The sequence below is a fragment of the Ostrea edulis genome, chromosome 4, assembly GCF_947568905.1.
Source record: "Ostrea edulis chromosome 4, xbOstEdul1.1, whole genome shotgun sequence".
NCBI classification, from domain to species: domain Eukaryota; kingdom Metazoa; phylum Mollusca; class Bivalvia; order Ostreida; family Ostreidae; genus Ostrea; species Ostrea edulis.
In genome coordinates, this window is record NC_079167.1 from 86,224,066 (window position 1) to 86,245,843 (window position 21,778).

Below are 21,778 nucleotides of genomic sequence, written 5' to 3' on the forward strand. Positions count from 1 at the left end.
GACAGCCCAATAACCTATAATAGACAGCCCAATAGCCTATAATAGACAGCCCAATAGCCTATAATAGACAGCCCAATAGCCTATAATAGACAGCCCAATAGTCTATAATAGACAGCCCAATAACCTATAATAGTCAGCCCAATAGCTTATGATAAATACATGTAGCCCAATAGCCTATGATAGGTAGAAGTCGTTTTTACATAGCATTAATTTAGATTCTGAGATTGATCTAGTATCGTCTACTTATCAACACATCTCTCTGACAACAGCCAATGATCCGCTGTGTTGGTAACATACCTCTTTGTCGCACGGATACATGATATATATATAAATGGCAAGTACATGTGTGAAAAACCAATTTGTGCGTAGGCACCTGCTTTTCGCCTCTACGACTGCAAGTGACATGTGAGTCTCAATATAGCCGGTGAAACCAGCTAAGAGGGATTTAACAAGGACCAGGAACTACCCCCGGGGTCAGGGTAAGTCACGGGGAGCGAGTAATAAGGGGGATGCAGGGTGTGAAAAACACCTAGATGACGTAGATAGCGACATTTCGAATCAGTTGTGTTTTAATGATAGAATAAGAGATGTATCGATTTGAATGAGGACTTTTATGGACCTGAAGTCGTGTATATATAACCCACAAATATGTTTGGTTTTTTTAGCAATTTTTTAAAATACATTTTTTTGCGTTACAAGGCCGTCTCGTCATACCCCTCCTGGGGACCTAGGGTTTTATTGTGCTGTAACCCCTTTTGTTGAAAGTTTAGGTTTAAAATGAGTTTACATATTGGGTACTGATATTACAAGTGACCTACATGTAAAAAAGATTTAACGGTAAATTCCACAGGCCCGCATATCTAAGGTAATTTGAATTTATGAAATAGTATGTACCCATGTTGAAAAAGTAAACTTAGTTGTTCAATAGACATTGTACAAGATATGTGTGTGAAACTATTTTCTTTATTTGTTGGTTTAATGATTTCGTGTGTCGTATAGGGTTTAGAGAGAGAGAGAGAGAGAGAGAGAGAGAGAGAGAGAGAGAGAGAACGATTTGCCTCAGGTTAAATTATGGGTTTTGATGACATCGAAGTATAATGATCTTTGTTTAATCTGACTTCGGAAAGTGAAAATGCGGGGGGCGAGGTGATTATCTTCAGAAATAAAAGGTTATCAGAGTCATTAAGAGAATATTAGGTTGGCGGCAACAAATAACAGAGAGTTCAGTTTATTTTTGTACCTTTTTTTTTCAAATGTAAAAATCTAACAGGATTTATGGCAAAAATAGGTTTACGAAGACTACACGAAAGAAAACAGCGGGAAAATCTCACGAAATCGCGTGTGGTGTTGTACAGTATCTCATCTTTATTTGAAATCCATGTTTTGTTACTTAAATGAACGCAATATCATACAAAACATCTAACACAGCAAGGAAGTGGATTTAAAGTGTATCCGAATCATTCGGGACGTGGGCAACCCGGAGTAGATAGATCTAACGTAAGAACAACACACACTAAAAGAGCGTGTCGTGTTCAGACAGAGGATTCATCAGACTTCACTGATGCGGTGGTATCATTATTGGATGTGGTAATATTATATGGTGTGGCAATATCGCTATGTTAAGGAAGAGATATCAATTGTATGATGTGGTATGTTTATTGATCTGTGATAAATTCATTGTAATGTGGTACCTTATAATTAGATGATGTGATAATTCATTATTATGTGGTACCTTATAATTAGATGATGTGATAAATTCATTGTAATGTGGTACCTTATAATTAGATGATGTGATAAATTCATTATAATGTGGTACCTTATAATTAGATGATGCGATAAATTCATTATAATGTGGTACCTTATAATTAGATGATGTGATAATTCATTATAATGTGCACATGGTATCTTATACATGTAATTAGATGATGCGATAAATTCATTACAAGAGGTCGTGAAATCGTTACATGATATGGTGACACCATTAATTGGTTGCTGTCGTCTCGTTTTTTTTATCATCACCAGATATTGATTAGTTTTCTCTCTATTTTTCACTCATTCCTAGCTTGGTGTTTTCTTTCTAGTTTTCTCTCTATCCTAGCTTGGTGTTTTCTTTCAATTTTTCTCCCTATCCTATCTTGTTGTTTGCCCATACCAGTTTTGAGGTAGAGATTGAAAGGTTGATACTAAAAAAAATTAACCATTGAGGGTTTTTTTTTTTATTTTGATAGATAAGTTTATTCCAAGTTTGGGCCCAGAGGGCAAAAGAGCAAGACAGCTTATAAAGAAGGAAATTTCAAAAAAAAAAATTACAACATTCAGGCGCGGATCCAGAATTTTTTTCCAGGGGGGGGGGGCGAACCTTTTATAATAACAGTCAACTCATTTTTCTTATAAATCGTTATATTATAATTTTTTTATCTTTGCAAATTCCAGTCCCCCCCCCCCTCTAGATCCGCGCATGACATTAACTACAGATTGCATGAACTGCAAACTACATGTGGGTGTAACATATGGGGAAACGAGTACATACATATATGAATTGCAAATCAGTTGTATACATAAGTAAATAGACAATATCAGTATTATACCAACATACGAATAATTTAAAACTATAATGATTTTGCAGTTTTAAAGGATCGCCTCTTTTTCTGAAAGTTTTAACTAAATATTAACTCAATTTGATAATTACTGGTTTGTCTTCATTAATCATCAACCAAGTAAATTGATACATGTTAGTTTTGTTGAGCTTGTATACGTGTATATTATGAAAAAACACATTTTTCACTTCAACATAGAATGGACAACTAGTGAGGAAATGAAATGCATCTTCTATACAATTTAGGTTACATAATTCACATATTCTTTTGTTTCTTTCTAGAGGAATCTTCTGGCCGGTATTGCTTTTTATAAATTCATATCTTTCTATTTCAATTCGAAGGTCATGTGCACTAATTTGAAATCTACATAGAGTTTTTCTTAATTCTAGGGATTTTAAAAATATATAATGTTCCATATTAAAGTTTTCTTCATAGTTGTGAGTTTTCCTGATTTCTGACCCTCTTCACGTCGTTTTTTCCTGATTTCTGACCCTCGTCTTTTTTACCAGTAAAGTAAAAATTGTTTCCGTATCTGATTCTTCGTTTGTTTCTTGAAAAATGAGAATTTGAGATTTTTACAATTGGATACCAAAATGCCCATTTTTTATCTAAAATAATTAAGTACCAACAATTTATATTACATGTATATGAATTCAGATTGATATTCTCTGTATAAGCACTGTATAACAGGGATGATTCTGGGCAATTCTCAAGTATATGCCAATATAGTAAAATGCTTTAGATTATAGAGCAGAACATGGGATGTCTACCCAATTCAGAAATCACTGCAATATTAGTACTTCTTTTCCGACACACATTACATGTTTACAAAACTTAATATTCAGGTTTTCTACCTCCCAATCTTCAAAGATATCGTATAAATCTCTGTCTTTTTCCAGCATGCGTGCTCCCACATAAAAATGCACACACACAAATTAAAATAAAATTTATATTTGTTAAAACAAATGTCTCCTCAACTCTCCGAATTACACCCCGCCCAATTTAATGCACTGCATGATATGGAGGAGAAAGAATGAGCAGGAACATAGACATCATGAATTCCACTCGGTGCTTTGGGAAGAAAGATTCAACCAGCAGAGATAAACTACTGACCTTTTTATAACTTTTAAAAGATGTTTAAGCATTCCCAAATTACCTACTTGAGAATTGAACATGGCAATAATAGAAGGTTTCTATAAACCATTTATGAATGTATGTGCTCTTGTAGTTGACCTTTTTTCACTCACAATGATTGCATTAATATTTAGTTATTTTTCATACAATTTTTTATAATAACCAGACAGAATTACGTATTAAATATACACATTTTTTAAAAAGAAATTGATATGATTATACAGTATAGTACACCGAATATGTTTAAATAACAACTTTATATCCAATACCAATGGAAATTTTTCAACCCAAGCGACCCATGGATCTCAAGGCCCAAGGCATCGATCTGAGCTAGCGTGCTCTCACCGATACATGTATATGTATTTCATAAGTTTATAACTTGTAGTCTCACATTGAACCAAAAACTCACTATTAGATAACTCAGAATGCATGCATATTGCATTAACTATTTGTAATTTCTCCCAGTTCAAGGTATATGTGCACTCTGTGTGTGTGTGTGGGGGGGGGGGGGGGGATTCAAACACATTGAATGCAGTTGTAAAATTGGTATTTTATTTTCATTTAGAAATGTTTACTGGTTTTGATAAATCAAAGACTTAGAATAATCAACAATGACACTTCCTCTATATTTATGCAATATTATTGTCTTAAAAAAAGACATGTAATACATGAGTACATGTACTTGTTTTCCATTAAACTCACACTTTAGTATGTTGCACAATATCCATTGAACACATTGTTGATTCCCACATTTTGCAGAAGTTCTTGAATTTTGTCTGTAAACTGTAAAGTTGTACGATCCAGGGGATATGACATCATCACTGTAAACAAAGTGCCTGTTAAAATATATCTATATATTCAAATGTAATATTGAAAAAAAGGGAATATCTAATATACTAAGATTTATCTTTGCAAATGTCTGGTGTTAAAATGAAAAATTCTACCGTAGAAAATATTGTATCTTTCTTGCTAATTTTCAAGGCAAATTGCTGTTGAACTTGTTGGCTCGAAGCCCATTTCAAACTTGCACTGGTCCTTAGGATGATGCTTAGAGAAAAAAAAATCGCCATGATTGATATTTGCAGTTATTAACCATTAATTATACGGTGTCAGACAATTTAAATTTTATAATTGTGTGTCTCAATGCATATTCAGTGAACTTTGAAATACTGATATATTGAAAATTACATACATAGTATGTATTTCATTATCTTAAATTAACTTAAATCTGGTCTGAAATCAATATTACACGTGTAATGTGCAGTGCAGCAATGTGAACTCTGACAGTAGTAGTACATCTGAATGATGGTTATTTATTTATATTGTTATGGCTAACTACTATTTAAACTGTACATATCCCCCAGGGCCTGTGGTTAATAAACATCATTATCATAATTATTGCAATATGAGATGACAGATGTGTGTTTTCATAAACTGCCAGTTCATTCTAATTCAATATCAAAACAAGTCAACTCTAGATTTATCAGACCTGTTTTCTTTACCGAGTGAGAGTCAAGAGAAGTACATACCTATCTTATTTTCATACAATACATAAATTTGCGTATGAGGGGGCTTGTGATTTTACAAATACTATTATTCTGGTAGAAGGACAATCTCTAAAACTTAACAAAAAGGATGAAACGATTACATAAATCGAAAGAGGGATGAGATAGACCGGGAATTCACACATTTCAGAGAAATTATTGCCACAAAAAAGGGGGGGTAGGGTAGTAATGCATCCATACTTTGGGTGCCTGTGGTCTTTTGAAGTCAGGGTTGTCTGTTTTTTGTTGTTGTTTTTTTTGTAAATCTCTATTGATATTCATCGAATGATCTGTTCGGGGATTAGAAGATGGTAGCCGTTTTTAATTATCATTATCATGGTACTTGAAGGCGTGATATTCGTTTCATCTTATAACACAAAGTTTTGTTCTTTTTACTAATTACTCAAATAAGTAATATTATTTCATTTTTATCATCGATTTTGGATCTGAACACATGGAAGGGGCTTAATGAAATATTTGGTTTATACAGAGTCACACCTTTTGAGATAGACGAATGCTATGTGGAGCATTGCCAATGGTGCTTTCATGGCTCTTTCGGATTTCCATGGAAAATTAACTACCAAACTGCGAAATGCTCTGGAAGTTTTAATCATATTTGTGAATATGCAAGTCTTTCCACAACCGGCTTGGTCAGTTATAATGAAATTATGGCCAGGTTCAACGCCTTTACTTGGTCTTCGTCCATGTTTATGATTTAATGATATTCTCTTATCTTTTTCGTGAGGCTAATTGTTGATGGTATTTGCATAAAAGACCTCGTCTAGGGATAGATAGTTGACTGCGATAACATATTTTCATCTATTTGATTCGTAGAAAGAATTCAGTTTGTATGTTAAGATGTGATAAATTAATGGCTATATAGTAAAATTAAACTTTCTGTAGTTGATGTATAAAGCTTTTTCCTATCATTCAACATGATGGACAGAATATCAAGAAATTCATTTTTTTTTTTTATTGAGCAATTTGAATTAAGAAATAATGGGTTTAACTTTGTGTATAAATAATGAAGATTACGTGAATCGACAAAAAAGTGTATATAGAATGTGAGTGTAATCAATTTTAAACAATCAGTAATGTAAAATTCTAATTGAATATTAATTGATCAGATACTATGGAAAATCATTTCAACATCATGAATCTAAAAGGCAATATAATCATTTCATCTATCTGTTTAGCAAACGAAAACTAAATTGACATTGATTCAGTACATGTGTCAATTTTCTAATTTCTATTGTTTTACGCGAGATATGCACGAGCTCTATCTGTCAATCACCTGACGCTTACTGCTTTGTCGTGCCTCAAGGAAAAATGTGTATTGAAATTAAGTTATTAGAATTCGTATTGAAAAACACTGAAATTCTATGGCGTGTCGTTTGAATTTCAAACTTATGACAAAGTGTCTTGAAAACAACAAAATATTTGTTTGTTTGTTTTTTTGCCATCGATATTTGATTTTTAAAGGTAACTCCATACTCGCAGTTTTATCTGATGCAAGTTTGAAAAATGTATCTATTTCCATTCATTAGAGTTAAAACTAACAAATTATCAAATAAAATACATATGTCATCACACTTTTTAAGATACGAGACGTACATAAACAGAATCATATATCACCGTCAGAAAATTGCAATTTTCCTTAAACAGCGTGATCAAAATTTCATACAAACTGGTTATCACGATATAGTAGCATTCATAACAATTTCATGAAGCTGTATCTTCACAAAAATATACAAAATGTCTGTTAAAATACAGGAAATCTATCGCATAATAGACTAGATAAAGAAATCAATAGAAACAGAGTTATTGCCCTTGGATTCAATAATTTAAAACGTATCATTGATTATTCATTTATAATTAAGACTTTTAAAATAATTTATTTTTAACAAGATTTTTTACAATAACTATCGGAAAAGACTCCAACAAAATTTATGTTCCTATCACGCATAAATGTAAATAAATCATTGATTTTGCAAAATCTGATGACATCACAGGAGGGTGGAATTACTGACAGTTTGAAAATGTCTAAGCTGTATGACTGTTTGTTTCCCTGCTAAAATGATTAAAATGAATTTACTGTCGATCTCAGAAGCTTTATCATTAGAGTGAACAATGAATGCACCCACTCTAACATTGAATCTGGCGATTCACGATATTTTTGGTTCGCTTCAATTTGACGCTAACACAAATCAGTTGATTTCCCGATTGTGGACCCGTGTATACATGTAAAAATGTATGTGAAACTTTGGATTTGAAAGGTCCACGCAACTGCTATAGAATACCCACAAACCGCAATTTCAAAGACACCGCCTTATTTCTAGACCCACGCGAAAGCATGGACTTTCCGTCCGTGGTCCCGTGTTTTTGACCTGTACTGTATATTATGATCGGTGATATTCTGTCTGCGTGTAGGAATTTTTGAATAGTGTGAAATATCGCTGTCGACATTAGATTGTATTTCTAGTAATATTTTGGTCGTTTTTCCAGTTACATGCTCAACTGATCGACGTTAGAAAAGTAAATTTTAAAGAAAGTATGCATTTAAACGTGAAATACGTAAACGGTTTTACGAACTATTTGCTGCTAGAGCAGAACATCTGTTTTTAAGAAGTGCTAAGGTCCATACCACTTTCAACCGAGTGACTGTATAGAGGAGTTGATAAAATCAACTCCATAAGGACGACTCTAACGACTGTACAGCTTGTCATCTGTTAACATTCGATAAATGTTGTGAATATAGACACCAGTGTTCGTATCATCTTTCCCGTTACGTATGTGTTTACAGGTTAACCATCAGAATCCATTGATAACTATATATAACTATACATAACAATAGTCTTATTCGTTTACGTGTTCCTTTGTCAGGCATCAGATAGTGTACAAAGTGAAAAAAAAAAAACAACCCAAAAATAGAAGTTACCAAGAAATGTGGGCGTGACTTGAGAATCCGCCTGATGCCAGCTGGGGTTTTTTTTTTTTTTTTTACATAAATGTACTGATGTTGTGGTAGTGTGGTAGATATGGTTTTCTAATAGCTTTATACGCCTTTAAATAGCTCGATCTGTCGAACTCTGGAAGAGGTCCCGGGCTCGGTCCTCAGCTGGACGCGCATTCATATCGTCAATCGGAACTTTTCGGGCTTTTCTCGCAAGCGAAAAACAACCTCGAATGTATTACGATATCCTCCATTTCTATCTAAAATCAGCATACGAATATGAAAAATCTTTTATTTTAACTTTTGTAATAAATTTTTGCTAGAAACGATGAGATCTCTATCCACAGTTTGTTTAAAACATGTTAATGATTGCTAATTAGTGACTTACACAGTGGTTGAAAGTATCTTTTTTAAGTCAATGTTTTAAAGTTTTTATCTTATTTCCAGATCCCAGATATGAGTCTATATAGTTTGTGATGGCGCACGTTTTCAGAAAGGTAAGCAACTATTGATGATCTGACAAATGAACTTGTGAAGTTACTGCTATTAAGAATCATGATTCTACCAAAGCTACATAGGTAACGAATATGTCTTATAAGTTCGCCAACCTTTTCATTGGGAGGGGGATACGTTTTTAAGTTGTTTTTGTTTATAATTTATGTGCATTTAATTATTTTTGTTTATAGTTCATGTACGATATATGTGCCTATTTTAGTATTTATTTATTGACTCAGTTTTCTCCAGTGACCTTGACCTCATCTAAATGTGACCCTTTTCTCGCTGCAGAAAAAATCGACTCGATCCGGATCCGGATCCACTAAGTGCGAGAGTCCTGAGGAACCGCCCTCCCCTGACCTCTCTCAACTGACCCCGGAAGAGATTGATATCCTTCACAGGGTCATTCAGCGACAGGAAGAGTTCGAGAATGAAGAAGCTTCCTGTATCTTGTAAGTAGGGCCAACACTTATCCATGAAAATTTTCAATTTTATTACATAGAATTAATAAAAAGCTATTGTAAAAAGTGCATTATTATACATAAGATAGAATAATTTTAACCAAAAAATGTACCTAACTATTATCAATATCACTATTATTCTGTTTATTAAGCAGCCGCATCTGTTTTCATCAAACCATATCTTAGATCCGACCCCCCATCATTGATCTTAGATTTGTATATGAAGCGAGCAATTAGGATTTGTATTATCGATTGTAGCTCAAATGAAAGGAATCTTTACATCTAGGTAAATATAACTGAGACAAAATCAAAAACCCAAGGAAACACCCATTTTGGCATCAGTAATGTTAAAGAACAGGGTCAGCCATCGTAAATCTATACTACATCATTTCTGAAACCGCAAACTCCGCCGTTTCTAAAATGCATTGTTTAATCTTATATGACGGATTCAAAATCCCCATTCGGTTTCCCAGTAATTAAACTCGACATCACTGAACTTTAGGACCATTCACCATCAGCTGGAACAGTATGAGGAAGCGGTGCGCGCGCAGGGCAGCGGGAAGGGCCGCTTAAAGCACATCGATCTACGACTTTGTCGTCTGTGTTTTAAAACGAAATTTGCCGACGGCATCGGGCGCCTGTGTCACTACTGCCGGAAGCGTGTCTGCCAGCGCTGCGGGGAGTTCACAAAAGGCCGCTGGGATCACAAGAAAAAAAAGGTAAAACAGTTTGATAAATTTACAAAAAAATTCACCGCATGCAGCATCGTTTTCCATTAAACCGTTGTAGAAAATGTGAGTATGACTGTAGACAATGTGAGTATGACTGTAGACAATGTGAGTATGATTGTAGACAATGTGAGTATGATTGTAGACAATGTGAGTATGACTGTAGACAATGTGAGTATGATTGTAGACAATGTGAGTATGATTGTAGACAATGTGAGTATGTAGACAATGTGAGTATGATTGTAGACAATGTGAGTATGACTGTAGACAATGTGAGTATGACTGTAGACAATGTGAGTATGATTGTAGACAATGTGAGTATGATTGTAGACAATGTGAGTATGACTGTAGACAATGTGAGTATGATTGTAGACAATGTGAGTATGATTGTAGACAATGTGAGTATGATTGTAGACAATGTGAGTATGACTGTAGACAATGTGAGTATGATTACAAAACTACTTCTAAAATATAGTACGTCTAATCTAACGGCTTGGATTCCGACAAAAAAGTAGAATGTGAATATAAATTTGAAAATACACGAGGGTATAATCGAGAACGCAAACTAACGCACTTTATGAAGTATGCTGGCGTGAAGCATCGCAATTCATACCCTCGTGTATTTTCAAAGTTGAAATTCATTTCTTGAATATTGTCGTTGGCATCAGATTCCCGTGCTATGTCATGAGATAGTGTAGTTGGTAACATATTTCGCGCCATCTTATGAGATCATTTTATTGGTATCAAATTTCGCGCTATGTCATGAGATAGTTTTGTTGGTATTAGATTTCGCGCTATGACATGAGATAGTTTTGTTGGTATCAGATTTCGCGCTATGTCATGAGATAGCTTTGTTGGTATAAGATTTCGCGCTATGTCATGAGATAGTTTTGTTGATATCAGATTTTGCGCTGTCATGAGATAGTTTTGTTGGTATTAGATTTCGCGCTATGTCATGAGATAGCTTTGTTGGTATCAGATTTCGCGCCATGTCATGAGATAGCTTTGTTGGTATAAGATTTCGCGCTATGTCATGAGATAGTTTTGTTGATATCAGATTTTGCGCTATGTCATGAGATAGTTTTGTTGGTATCAGATTTCGCGCTATGTCATGAGATAGCTTTGTTGGTATAAGATTTCGCGCTATGTCATGAGATAGTTTTGTTGATATCAGATTTTGCGCTATGTCATGAGATAGTTTTGTTGATATCATATTTCGCGCTATGTTATAAGATAGTTTTGTTGGTATCAGATTTCGCGCTATGTTATGAGATAGTTTTGTTGGTTTCAGATTTCGCGCTATGTCATGAGATAGTTTTGCTGGTATCAGATTTCGCGCTATGTTATGAGATAGTTTTGTTGTTTATTAGCGGACATCTGCTTTCTGCTTCTTTATTTTTTTTTTCTCTCTTAAAATGAACATTAACTTCTTTTGAATTATCAATTTTTCGTGTACTCGATTGCTCCACTATGGAAATATCTCTACTTGTTATGGTCAAGTTGAGCTACACCGTGTGAATTCTCTCGACCATGTGACTGTTTAACTTTCCCCTACTGTATTTTTCATTATTCAAAGCAAAATGTTTATCAATTTATAATTTTAGAAAGCGATTTCTCCCTGTTTTATATCAATATATTTCATACTACGTAATCATCTTCCTATCTTAATAAGTACATGTATTAATTTCATAAAGTCGACTGCAACTGTGTCATAAATTTTGATGGAAAAATACACGAAAGCATAAATGTATACTTCATTTCTAAAACAGTTTTGAACAAATGGCAAAAAGACATGTCTGGTTAGATTGTGACAGCCAATCGTTCACAAAAACGTACTCACTTGTATGAGTTTAGTGTCTCTATTGACGTTTCATTTTATCTACAAAAGCTCTACACAACCGTCATCGATTTTCTGTAAGTCACTTTCCCTTGAGCAGAATCAAGTTGCAAACAGCAAATTTTTTTTACCGAGATGGTCAAATGAGGACCACGGTCTTATCGCACCTCTCGCCGGTGTGTGTGGATCACGAGATACGTGGCGCCATATTAGGTACATAGGATGGTTTTGGAAAAATGTAGCACATGAACCTGTCGTGATTTATTGTATTTTGATACCAATAGCATCAAATGATTTGAATTTTTTCAGGTTGTACGCAGTAAATGGCGTTGCAATATGTGTGATATGAAGAGGAAGTTCTTTTGCAAAACCGGTGTCTGGTACCATGGACAACGCGCGCGACCCACACTCAACAACGCCCTCTTCAGTCAAAAGACGAGAAGTCTGGATGCAGATATCACAGAGGACGAGGTAGTAGACATGCCATTTAAATTAAATTTAATGTACTGTATTTATAGATTTCTTACTTTTATTGAGGTAGAGTATACGATACGAAGGCCCACTGCAATAGGGAAATATGTTATTGTACATGTAACTGACAGCCGTCATTTATTATTTGACAGTCGCGATATAATTATCTGACAGTCGCGATATAATTATCTGACAGACGCGTCATAATTATCTGACAGCCGCGATATAATTATCCGACAGTCGCGATATAATTATCCGACAGTCGCGATATAATTATCTGACAGTCGCTATATAATTATCTGAGAGCCGCGATATAATTATCTGACAACCGCGTTATGATTATGTGACAGCCTCGATATAATTATCTGACAGCCGCGATATAATTATCTGACAGCCGCGTTATAATTATCCGACAACCGCGATATAATTTTCTGACTGCCGCGTTATAATTATCTGAAAGACGCGATATAATTATTTGACTGCCGCGATATAATTATCTGACAGTCGCGATATAATTATCCGACAACCGCGATATCATTTTCTGACTGCCGCGTTATAATTATCTGAAAGACGCGATATAATTATTTGACTGCCGCGATATAATTATCTGACAGTCGCGATATAATTATCTGACAGACGTGTCATAATTATCTGACAGCCGCGTTATAATTATGTGACAGCCGCAATATAATTATCTGACAGCCGCGATATAATTATCTCAGCCGCGATATAATTATCTGACAGTCGCTATATAATTATCTGACAGTCGCGATATAATTATCTGACAGCCGCGTTATAATTATCTGAAAGACGCGATATAATTATCTATCTGACTGCCGCGATATAATTATCTGACAGACACGTTATAATTATCCGACAGTCGCTATATAAATCTGACGACCAACATTTAGCTTTTCCGGCGACCGCTGATAATTTTTTGGCAGCGACCACAGAGTGGCGGCTGCTAGATAATTAAACCATGGATGCCATATAGATACCGTATAGCGATTTTTTCCGCGGGGTGATACATTTAACTTATTTTAGCGGTTAAATAGCTTTCGGCCAAAAATTCACTCGCCAAATATGCACCCAATTGCGATTTCAGTATTTGCAAGAGAGATTACTCTTCCTTGTCCGCCAAAATATATTCCGCTAAAATTATTAGCATATCTTTGAGCCAGCAAATCGCTAAAATTTAGACCCGCGGAAAAAAACGCTATACGGTACGTGGTGGTAAGTCAGATGAAATGTTTTCACGATGCGGCAGTGCATGACTTCCTTGTCTTATCAGACCAGTCTGTAGACTTTCATCTCTCAGCTAAAATGCTTACGCTTCTTATATACTTCAGACTCATTAATCTGAACGCCATTTTTCAACAGGCTCGTTCTGACTGAATTTTGGTCGGAAGGCTTTAAATTATATAAAATCTACACAAATCGACGCAGTCAGGCTTGACTATTATGCGACGGGTAGGCGGACGGACGGTCAAAATTTGGTTTAAAAATCCCCCCAAACACTATAAGAACAATAAAAATTACTAATTTCTCCATCTTCCCAAGAGACCGGCCTGCCATTGAACTGTGGCGACAAAGAGGCCTGATCTCAATCAGTTATGTCCTCAGAGATCAAACAACGGTTGCCAATGTTTAGTGATGAACTAGAAAAAGAGAGTATATAGCCTCCGCTTGAAATATACATGTACCTAGTCAGGGGCCTCCGAAATAGAGGCTGGTGGAGATTTCCATGTAGCAACCGTTGGGAAGAAACATAATCTACTTATCAGTATATTGGTACTGAACTCTTTCATTATCGTTAGATATAACTGTCTAATCGGTTAATCCCTGTGGAACTGTTGATATTGTATGTTTTTATCACCATTCGAATCGGTGCAAACTATATGTTATTTGGACGTAAAAGTTTTTTTTTTTTCGGAACGATTTTTCAGAAAACGATATTATACACAGCTCAACAATGCAAGTTTTACCAAGCTCAAAGAAGGTTGTCGTTATCGTGATAATGTTTGGACCGTCATCATTTAATTCACATTGTGCCCTGAACAAAGAATCTAATCCTGTTAGAGCTCTCCTTGAGGTGCTGGTCTTGAATTAGCAAACATGAATGTGAATGGATTGTTTGATGAATTTACAGGACAGGAAATTGTACTTAGTCATTAATTTCTGTAAATAAGACATTTCTCCTTCATTCTTCAGCACACAGCTTTACTATTAACCACAAATAAGTATACAACACTTAAAAGAAAATCGATGAACGTATCGAACATTGTATTTACCATGAAAGGGTGAAGATAACGAAGTGATCAATCTCATAACTCCCGTAGGAACACAAAATAGAGAGTTGGGCAAACACGGACCCCTGGACACACTAGAAGTTAGTGCGATCAAGTGCCTAGGAAGAGTAAACATCCCCTGTTGACCGGTCACACCCGCCGTGAGCCCTGTATCTAGATCAGGTATACGGAGTAATCCGCAGTCAAAATCAGTGTATAAAGAACGACCTAACAATCGGTATGAAACACGTCAAACAGCGGATGACCTAACCGCAGGTTGTATTGGCAAACTAGATCGTTATAATCATTTCTTGTTGACTGTTAAAACCTAAGAAGAAGAAAAATTGTTAATTTTGTTAATCATTGTTACGATATACACATTGTTGGCTGTTGATTGAGTAACTGTGTGTTATGCATCGTTCTGGTTCTCGACAAACAAAACACATATCAGGTTTGTTACTGACTTTCTACAGAAATTTGTCAGATTTTTTTTTTTTTTAGGAAAGTCTCGTTTTCAAAGGACTTAAACAACGCATTCTTTGGACTTTAAACCTGACAAATTTCTACAGACAATCTGTAACAAACCTAATGAGTAATAATGTCACATATGTGATTTGTGGTGAATTAAGTCGGAAAATAACGAAATGTATATTACTGAACCTCAAATGGAAATGGAATAGGTCGGAAGTTTCATTAAGCAAGCAATTCCCTAATCAATAGATTCGTGGCAAGGAACGCCATTTTGTTGTTTTGTATAGAGTTACCCCCTTTAGGTGGCTTATTACACTGACATTTTATCCAAATGGCTTGTGTTTTATCATTCCAGGGAAAGAATCACAAAAAATTCATATCCAATAACCAAAAGCTTGTATCACTCTTTCAATGGTGAAATAATGCTGTGGAAGCATCATTGTTGTTAGACATTGATGTTCGTGGATTTCGTGGGTCACTCTTATTCACGAATTTACGTGTCCTCCAACATTATTTCAAACCAAAAAGAGTTATCTGTCCTAGTGACACCGTATCGCTTACCCACGAAATTACGTCCCCATGAACCAGCAAAATTTTGATTGCCCACGAACATTGGCCCCCACGAATTAAAGTGATTCCACAGTACTTCATACGAGGTGTTTTAACGAACCATTATAAAAATAAAAAAATTTTTTAATGAGCCTCCTTAAATCATAGCCTGATTATGTAAAATGTATATACATCTAGTTTAATTCCTAATTAATATTTTAATGATGTTAATGATGACGGTCCGGCCATTATACTAAGAATTATTACTGTACGTATATCTATTGAGTATATGTCTGTGGAAGTAGAGCAAACATTAGTATGTTTATTAAATATGATTGTGTAAGAAGACTTTGAAAGGCGAAGATAACGAACAGTGCAGTGATCAATCTCATAACTCCTATAAGCAATACAAAATAGAGAGTTGGGCAAACACGGACCGCTGGACACACCAGAGGTGGGATCAGGTGTCTAGGAGGATTAAGCATCCTCTGTCGACCGGTCACACCCTCCGTGTGCCCTATATCTTGATCAGGTAAACGGAGTTATCCGTAGGCAAAATCAGTGTGCCATGAACGACCTAACAATCGGTATGAAACATGTCAGACAGCATTTTACCCAATGATAGGTTGTATTGGCAAACTAGATCGTTATAACGACCATAGAATTTGTGAAATACTGATTTTAAACGAGACTGTTGGAACCCCTGCACCATGACTAATTAGTACAAAATGTCTCGCTTATCTGGTGAAGTTAGAAGATAGATATACATATGATGTACAATTCGTGTCTTTCTGATTAGACAGTGATTAAAATTGTCTTCATTAACATCAGTGTATGAGGGAATTCTCTGTACATCGGTGTCAGTTACGCTGAATTATTGTAAGTGACCTAATGTTTCAGTGCTGTTAAGGCTGAAGGCGTGTCACTGACACTGTAAAAATAATGGGATTGTTAGTATCTCCTTGGCAGAGTCGCGCGTAGGGGATGTTAATATCCCTGTGAAATGTGGATAGAAGGCGATGTTAATATCCCTGTGAAATGTGGATAGGAGGCGTTGTCACTATCCCTGTGAAATGTACATGTTTGTGTTAATATCCCTGTGAAATGTGGATAGGAGGCGTTGTCACTATCCCTGTGAAATGTGCATATTTGTGTTACTATCCCTGTGAAATGTGGATAGGAGGCGGTGTCACTATCCCTGTGAAATGTGCATATTTGAGTTACTATCCCTGTGAAATATGCATGTTTGTGTTACTATCCCTGTGAAATGTGGATAGGAGGCGGTGTCACTATCCCTGTGAAATGTGCATGTTTGTGTTACTATCCCTGTGAAATGTGGATAGGAGGCGGTGTTGATCTCCTCTTGTATCTAGAGTCCGTGAGAGGTGTTAGTATCTTCTACATAGGTACTAGTTCTCATTAAGGCTCTGTAGACCTGGTGAGTCTTAGGTCTCAGTAATGTCTTGTGACTGGAGAGAAGGCAAGCCAACAATTGACATCCATAGTGAAGGCCAGGCAGGTCATTTATATACAGTGTGCATATTTGTTTATTTTGATGCGCGCCAAGGTATCCTGAAGGTCAGTTAGACCTATTGTAAATAATTTGCAATTATATCTTCCGTTTACCAGCTCAAAAGATAGGGCTCATGGTGGGGTCAATATAGGATTAAACATTCTTTTTGAGAAATTTATCGATGTGTAAATTCTGGAGATTTTACTCACAAAGTGAATAAAATGTGTGAGTAAAATGTCAGAAGTTTGTAACACATCGATTTGATTCTTATAATTCCAATTCGTTCCCTGTATTATCAATTTTAAAAAAATTGAATAGTTTCCCCGTACTATGTTATTTGTTTTCAGGCGCGTATGTATACATAGCGTGTTTGGATTTATTGATGTGTACATTCTCATGTCCAATCAGAACAATTGTAATGAATAACATTGGAATTATCAGGGGATGTTTACTCCTCCTAGGCACCTGATCCCGACTCTGTAGTTTCTAGCGATCTGTGTTTGCTGTATTCTCGGTTTTGTTTGATAGGATTGATGATTTTGATTACTGTATGTTATCTTCACATTTTCATTTGTTTATGACAATGTCTGCAGCTGTACATCAGGCTCATTAAGGCGAAATTCGCCTCGCCGTCTGTGGATTTCAAAACCCATTGTAATTCAGTAAATGGTCAGCAGCAGACCGTTGAACCGCTTCATTCTGTCGATAACACAAATGTTAAGCAATGCTACATTAATAAGTCTAAAACTAAAAACATACATATACCCACCTCAACTATAGATAGTGTTTACAAAAGGGGCGCAATCCAGATTTAACTCGCTCTCATTCAATTCATATACTGTGATCCATTGCAGGTTGATCGTAAGTTTCAGCACGGGTCTGTCATATTGCTGTCTATGTTTTTGCTACTGACTGTAGACGTATGATAGCTGTCAATCACGTGACATGTTTCACCCAATGACAGAGCGAAAGTCTAGTCCAAGACAAAATAAATCTTAAAAGTCCTTGTTCAGTATTCCCGTTCTAATATTAATGCTTTACGGCAAATCGAACCTTTGTATTCTTCTATGTGAAAACTTTCTTAATTTGTCAAGAAAGGGAAAGGGGGGTTACGCCATTTGTTTGGTTTTTTTAAAATAAAGTTCCACTGTTCTCATATGAGAAGAATTGTGTACCTTGTCATAGCGACATGGTTGTAACTTTAGGAGATAATGCTTCTTTCAGAAAATATATCTCTACAGAAGTATAATTGGATCAGAGTGAGAATTTAGCATGTCTGAATGACAGTAGCATCGACATTGAAATGAACATATCTGAGATTTTTGAATCCACATTCAAATCTTAAATTTGCAAAAAATGGTTGTGTGACGTTATTCTGGACTGTTTGATCAGTTTTGACTGTAATGTCCAACAGGTTTTAAAGTGATTTAGATAAAACCTTTCATGTCGACATTTCAAGTACACAGGTCCTGCATGTCGCGGTCTTTTCCCTGTGAGTGTGTTTGAAAACTAACTCTACTAGAATAAATATAAGACTAATTACGAAAGAGTCTGTCAGGAAAACCGGGTGAAATAGTGCAAGACAGCTTTACAGAACGTAGTACTATTTGTATTGAAATAAGAAAGAGGAGATAAAGCAAACATTGAGATGAGGCAGCCATGGTAACCATTGAACGAAAGGTTTGCCCAGTAATTTCGGATTGGAAGATTCTTAAAACAATACTAAAAACGAATGCAGCCCTCAAATTTTGTTTCAAAGAGTATTTTGTAAGTTGCAATAATGAATTATTTTCGTTTTTGAGCTGGAGTGGTTGATTTCAAATTTGTACTATTAAAATTATATGAAGCGTCTTTGATGTACTGTGTTAGTGACATCGTGGATCAATTTGTGTACATAAATCACGTGATATTGTGAACTGAGAAGAAACGCAGATCTTAACATTTGTAAATTCCGTCCTTTAGAATGTGTTTGAATTGTTCATGTAATGGTAAGTATGCATTTCTAACATAATATGTTTCGAACGTTGCAGGTTTTAGAGGTGTTTGATATGTCTAATGGACAGGGAATATACATTTTTCATTTGAGTTTTACAATAATTGGGAATTTCTGTTCAAATCTGTGTACAGATATTGGGAACACCTAGGAATTCCCGAGTGTTCGTGCACTGGGAATGTGTACGTTCTCTTTTAGTACATGTAGCTAAAGGGTTCCCAAGTTCTCTGTAGTGAAATTCCCAAGTTTCCATAGTGAAATTCCTAAGTTCCCTGTAGTGAAATTCCCAAGTTTTCTGTAGTGAAATTCTTAAATTCTCTGTGGTGAAATTCCCAAGTTCTCTGTAGTGAAATTTCCAAGTTCTCTGTAGTGAAATTCACAAGTTTCCGTGGTGAAATTCCTAAGTTCTCTGTAGTGAAATTTCCAAGCATTCTGTAGTGAAATTCACAGGTTCTCTGCAGTAAAATTCAAAAAAAAATCTGTTTTAGGATTCTTTGAGAAATATTCTTTTCAATAGCAAATTAGCTATAATATTTTACATCTTCATTTGGCGTGGAGCCTCAATATAAAATCATCAGACTTAACCCAGGTAGGACTGAAAGAAACAGGTGAGTGTTGTGGCTCACATAAATCCTTAATATAAATTGCATAACAATCTATATCATACATCGTAAGCTGTGTTGGATCAATAGAAGGCATAATTACATAAGTTTTATTTACGATGCAAATGAATATTCGTGGTGTTGAAGTGCCCGATAGCAAAACACGATCGTTTTGCATTTTGATACACGTCCATCGTATTGCAGCTGATTTCCCGAACGTTAAATGTAACTCAATAAATCAGCTCCGTAAATTACAATAACACTTATTGACAGTCCGGAACGATTCCGTGGCATTTAACCAGAGTAAATAAGTGGACATTAATATAGATGTCTGCTCTCTTTGGAATGGATTAATCGACACTGATATGGCTCGTGAACGAAAGCCATTTACCAGAGTACAATGTAAAAATTCTTCGAGAAGTCATTTGCCGTAAGGGTTTTTGTTGTCCTCGAATTATAGAAAACCACAGTGGCGTCCAGCAAACGGTAACCACATACTCGTCAGGTAGATCTGCTATTGATTCTTATATCGTTTACTAATCATCATGCGATGACAAAAGCGCCACGCTTCACCATGGTGACTTACTAATGGCCAGTCATCATTAAGATTTAGCGACTTCCTGCATCAGACCAGATTGAAATGAAGCGCATCTGTTGACTCGTTCTGTGATCGATTTTAATTTTCTCGCGTCTCAGCGGACCTCTTTTTTAACGAGGACGAATATTGCGCAGCCCTGAGCAATCTGTGCTTTATCTTTTGTAGAGTCACTGGCGCGCACTGTCTCCCGCCTCTTCGGACGCTGTTGTCACGGACACTGACCTCCCAAGGGCCCATGTATCCTCCTTCCAGGCGATAATGCAGACTAGGGGACGCCGGAAGAGTATGCCGATTTTCCGGACGGAGTGTTTGGACATCTCTGACAATGAAAGTGATGAGGATCCCTACAACCATAGTATTCGGCGCAGGCGATCTAGGCGTCACAGCAGACGACACTCTAGGCGCAGCCGACAAACATCGCCTGCACAGACAGTCCGAATGCCACCTAGAAACCACGTGGGAAACGATGACTACGAGGAAAGTTGTCCAAATGCAGGTGAAATAGGCTTTATATCACGTGATATTCCTAATCAAAGAGAGCTATTTTTCTACATGTCGGGGGATTCCGATAACGACAGTATACCCGAAACTTCCGATTATTTACTGAGTAATAGGAAGCCGGATGGTCAGAGTCATGATTCTTCGGAACACCTCGTAAATGTTCTGTCTCCTGATCATATGGGCAGCATTTCGTACAGCGGACCGCCTGAATCACAGTTTAAATATCCGTCAAATAAAAGCCCGGAAAAGATTGTGATAGACAGTGTGTGCCGAGATATAGAGCGAAGGTTTTCTAGCGAAGTCGTATACCAGCATAACACACCACGAACCGAAAGACGTCGAAAGAACCCAAGTGTTGACCCCAATTATCTAACTCCAGAAAACCCAGAGCGGAACCGAAGTTATTCGTCGGATTCCAATTCGTCGATGAGATCTTTCGTGTCCTCCATCACTGATTATGATAACGCTGAAATCCATCAAATTCCTTTCACTCAAGGTAAGATCAGTTTAAATTCTATGACCTTGACCCTTCTATCAGTTCATGGAAACACTGTTACAAAGAAGTAAACAGGGCATCGAAAACAAGTTCATTATAGTTTTTAGAAATATTAGTCTTACTTTCTGATTATATTGAAGTATATTGACCTTGGAATGTACTGTAGTAGTTAGGGCTATACGGAGACTGTGGATATCGGATAGCTGGATAGATCAGTGGTTAGAGCACCTGACTAGTAATACAAACTAATGCATGGGTCCAGGATTCGATTTCCGGTCCAGCCATAGCTTTTTCCTCTATTATACTGCAGTACATGTGAATTTGTACTTAAGTTTTCTAATCAGAGATAGTGGCAAATCAGAAATCGGGGGGATTTAATGCTCTCATCAATAATCGTATTATAGGTGATACTGACTTCAAAATCTATTTAATGAACATTTTGGATGAGATTTATTTTTTTACCGAACCCACAATACAACGGTATATTGGAAATATAGCTGGTAGGCGTTCTTTCGATATTGTTTACAATTTTACTGTGGGCTTTTTT

At 36.1% G+C, this 21,778-nt stretch overlaps 1 protein-coding gene across 2 annotated transcripts in view; it reads left to right on the forward strand.

Annotated features, from left to right (window-relative positions):
* Window positions 1-8,303: 8,303 nt before the first annotated feature.
* Window positions 8,304-21,778, forward strand: part of LOC125670557 (regulating synaptic membrane exocytosis protein 1-like) — a 36,262-nt gene continuing 22,787 nt past the window's right edge. The window contains exons 1-5 of one of the 2 annotated variants that reach the window (XM_048905781.2): window positions 8,304-8,725; window positions 9,015-9,175; window positions 9,687-9,903; window positions 12,059-12,220; window positions 20,400-21,231. In XM_048905781.2, coding sequence (XP_048761738.2) covers window positions 8,705-8,725; window positions 9,015-9,175; window positions 9,687-9,903; window positions 12,059-12,220; window positions 20,400-21,231 — 1,393 coding nt within the window. In that variant the 5' untranslated portion in view covers window positions 8,304-8,704. Of the gene's footprint in view, window positions 8,726-9,014; window positions 9,176-9,686; window positions 9,904-12,058; window positions 12,221-18,682; window positions 21,232-21,778 lie in introns of those variants that run through there. The other variant, XM_056164074.1, reaches the window with a different exon arrangement.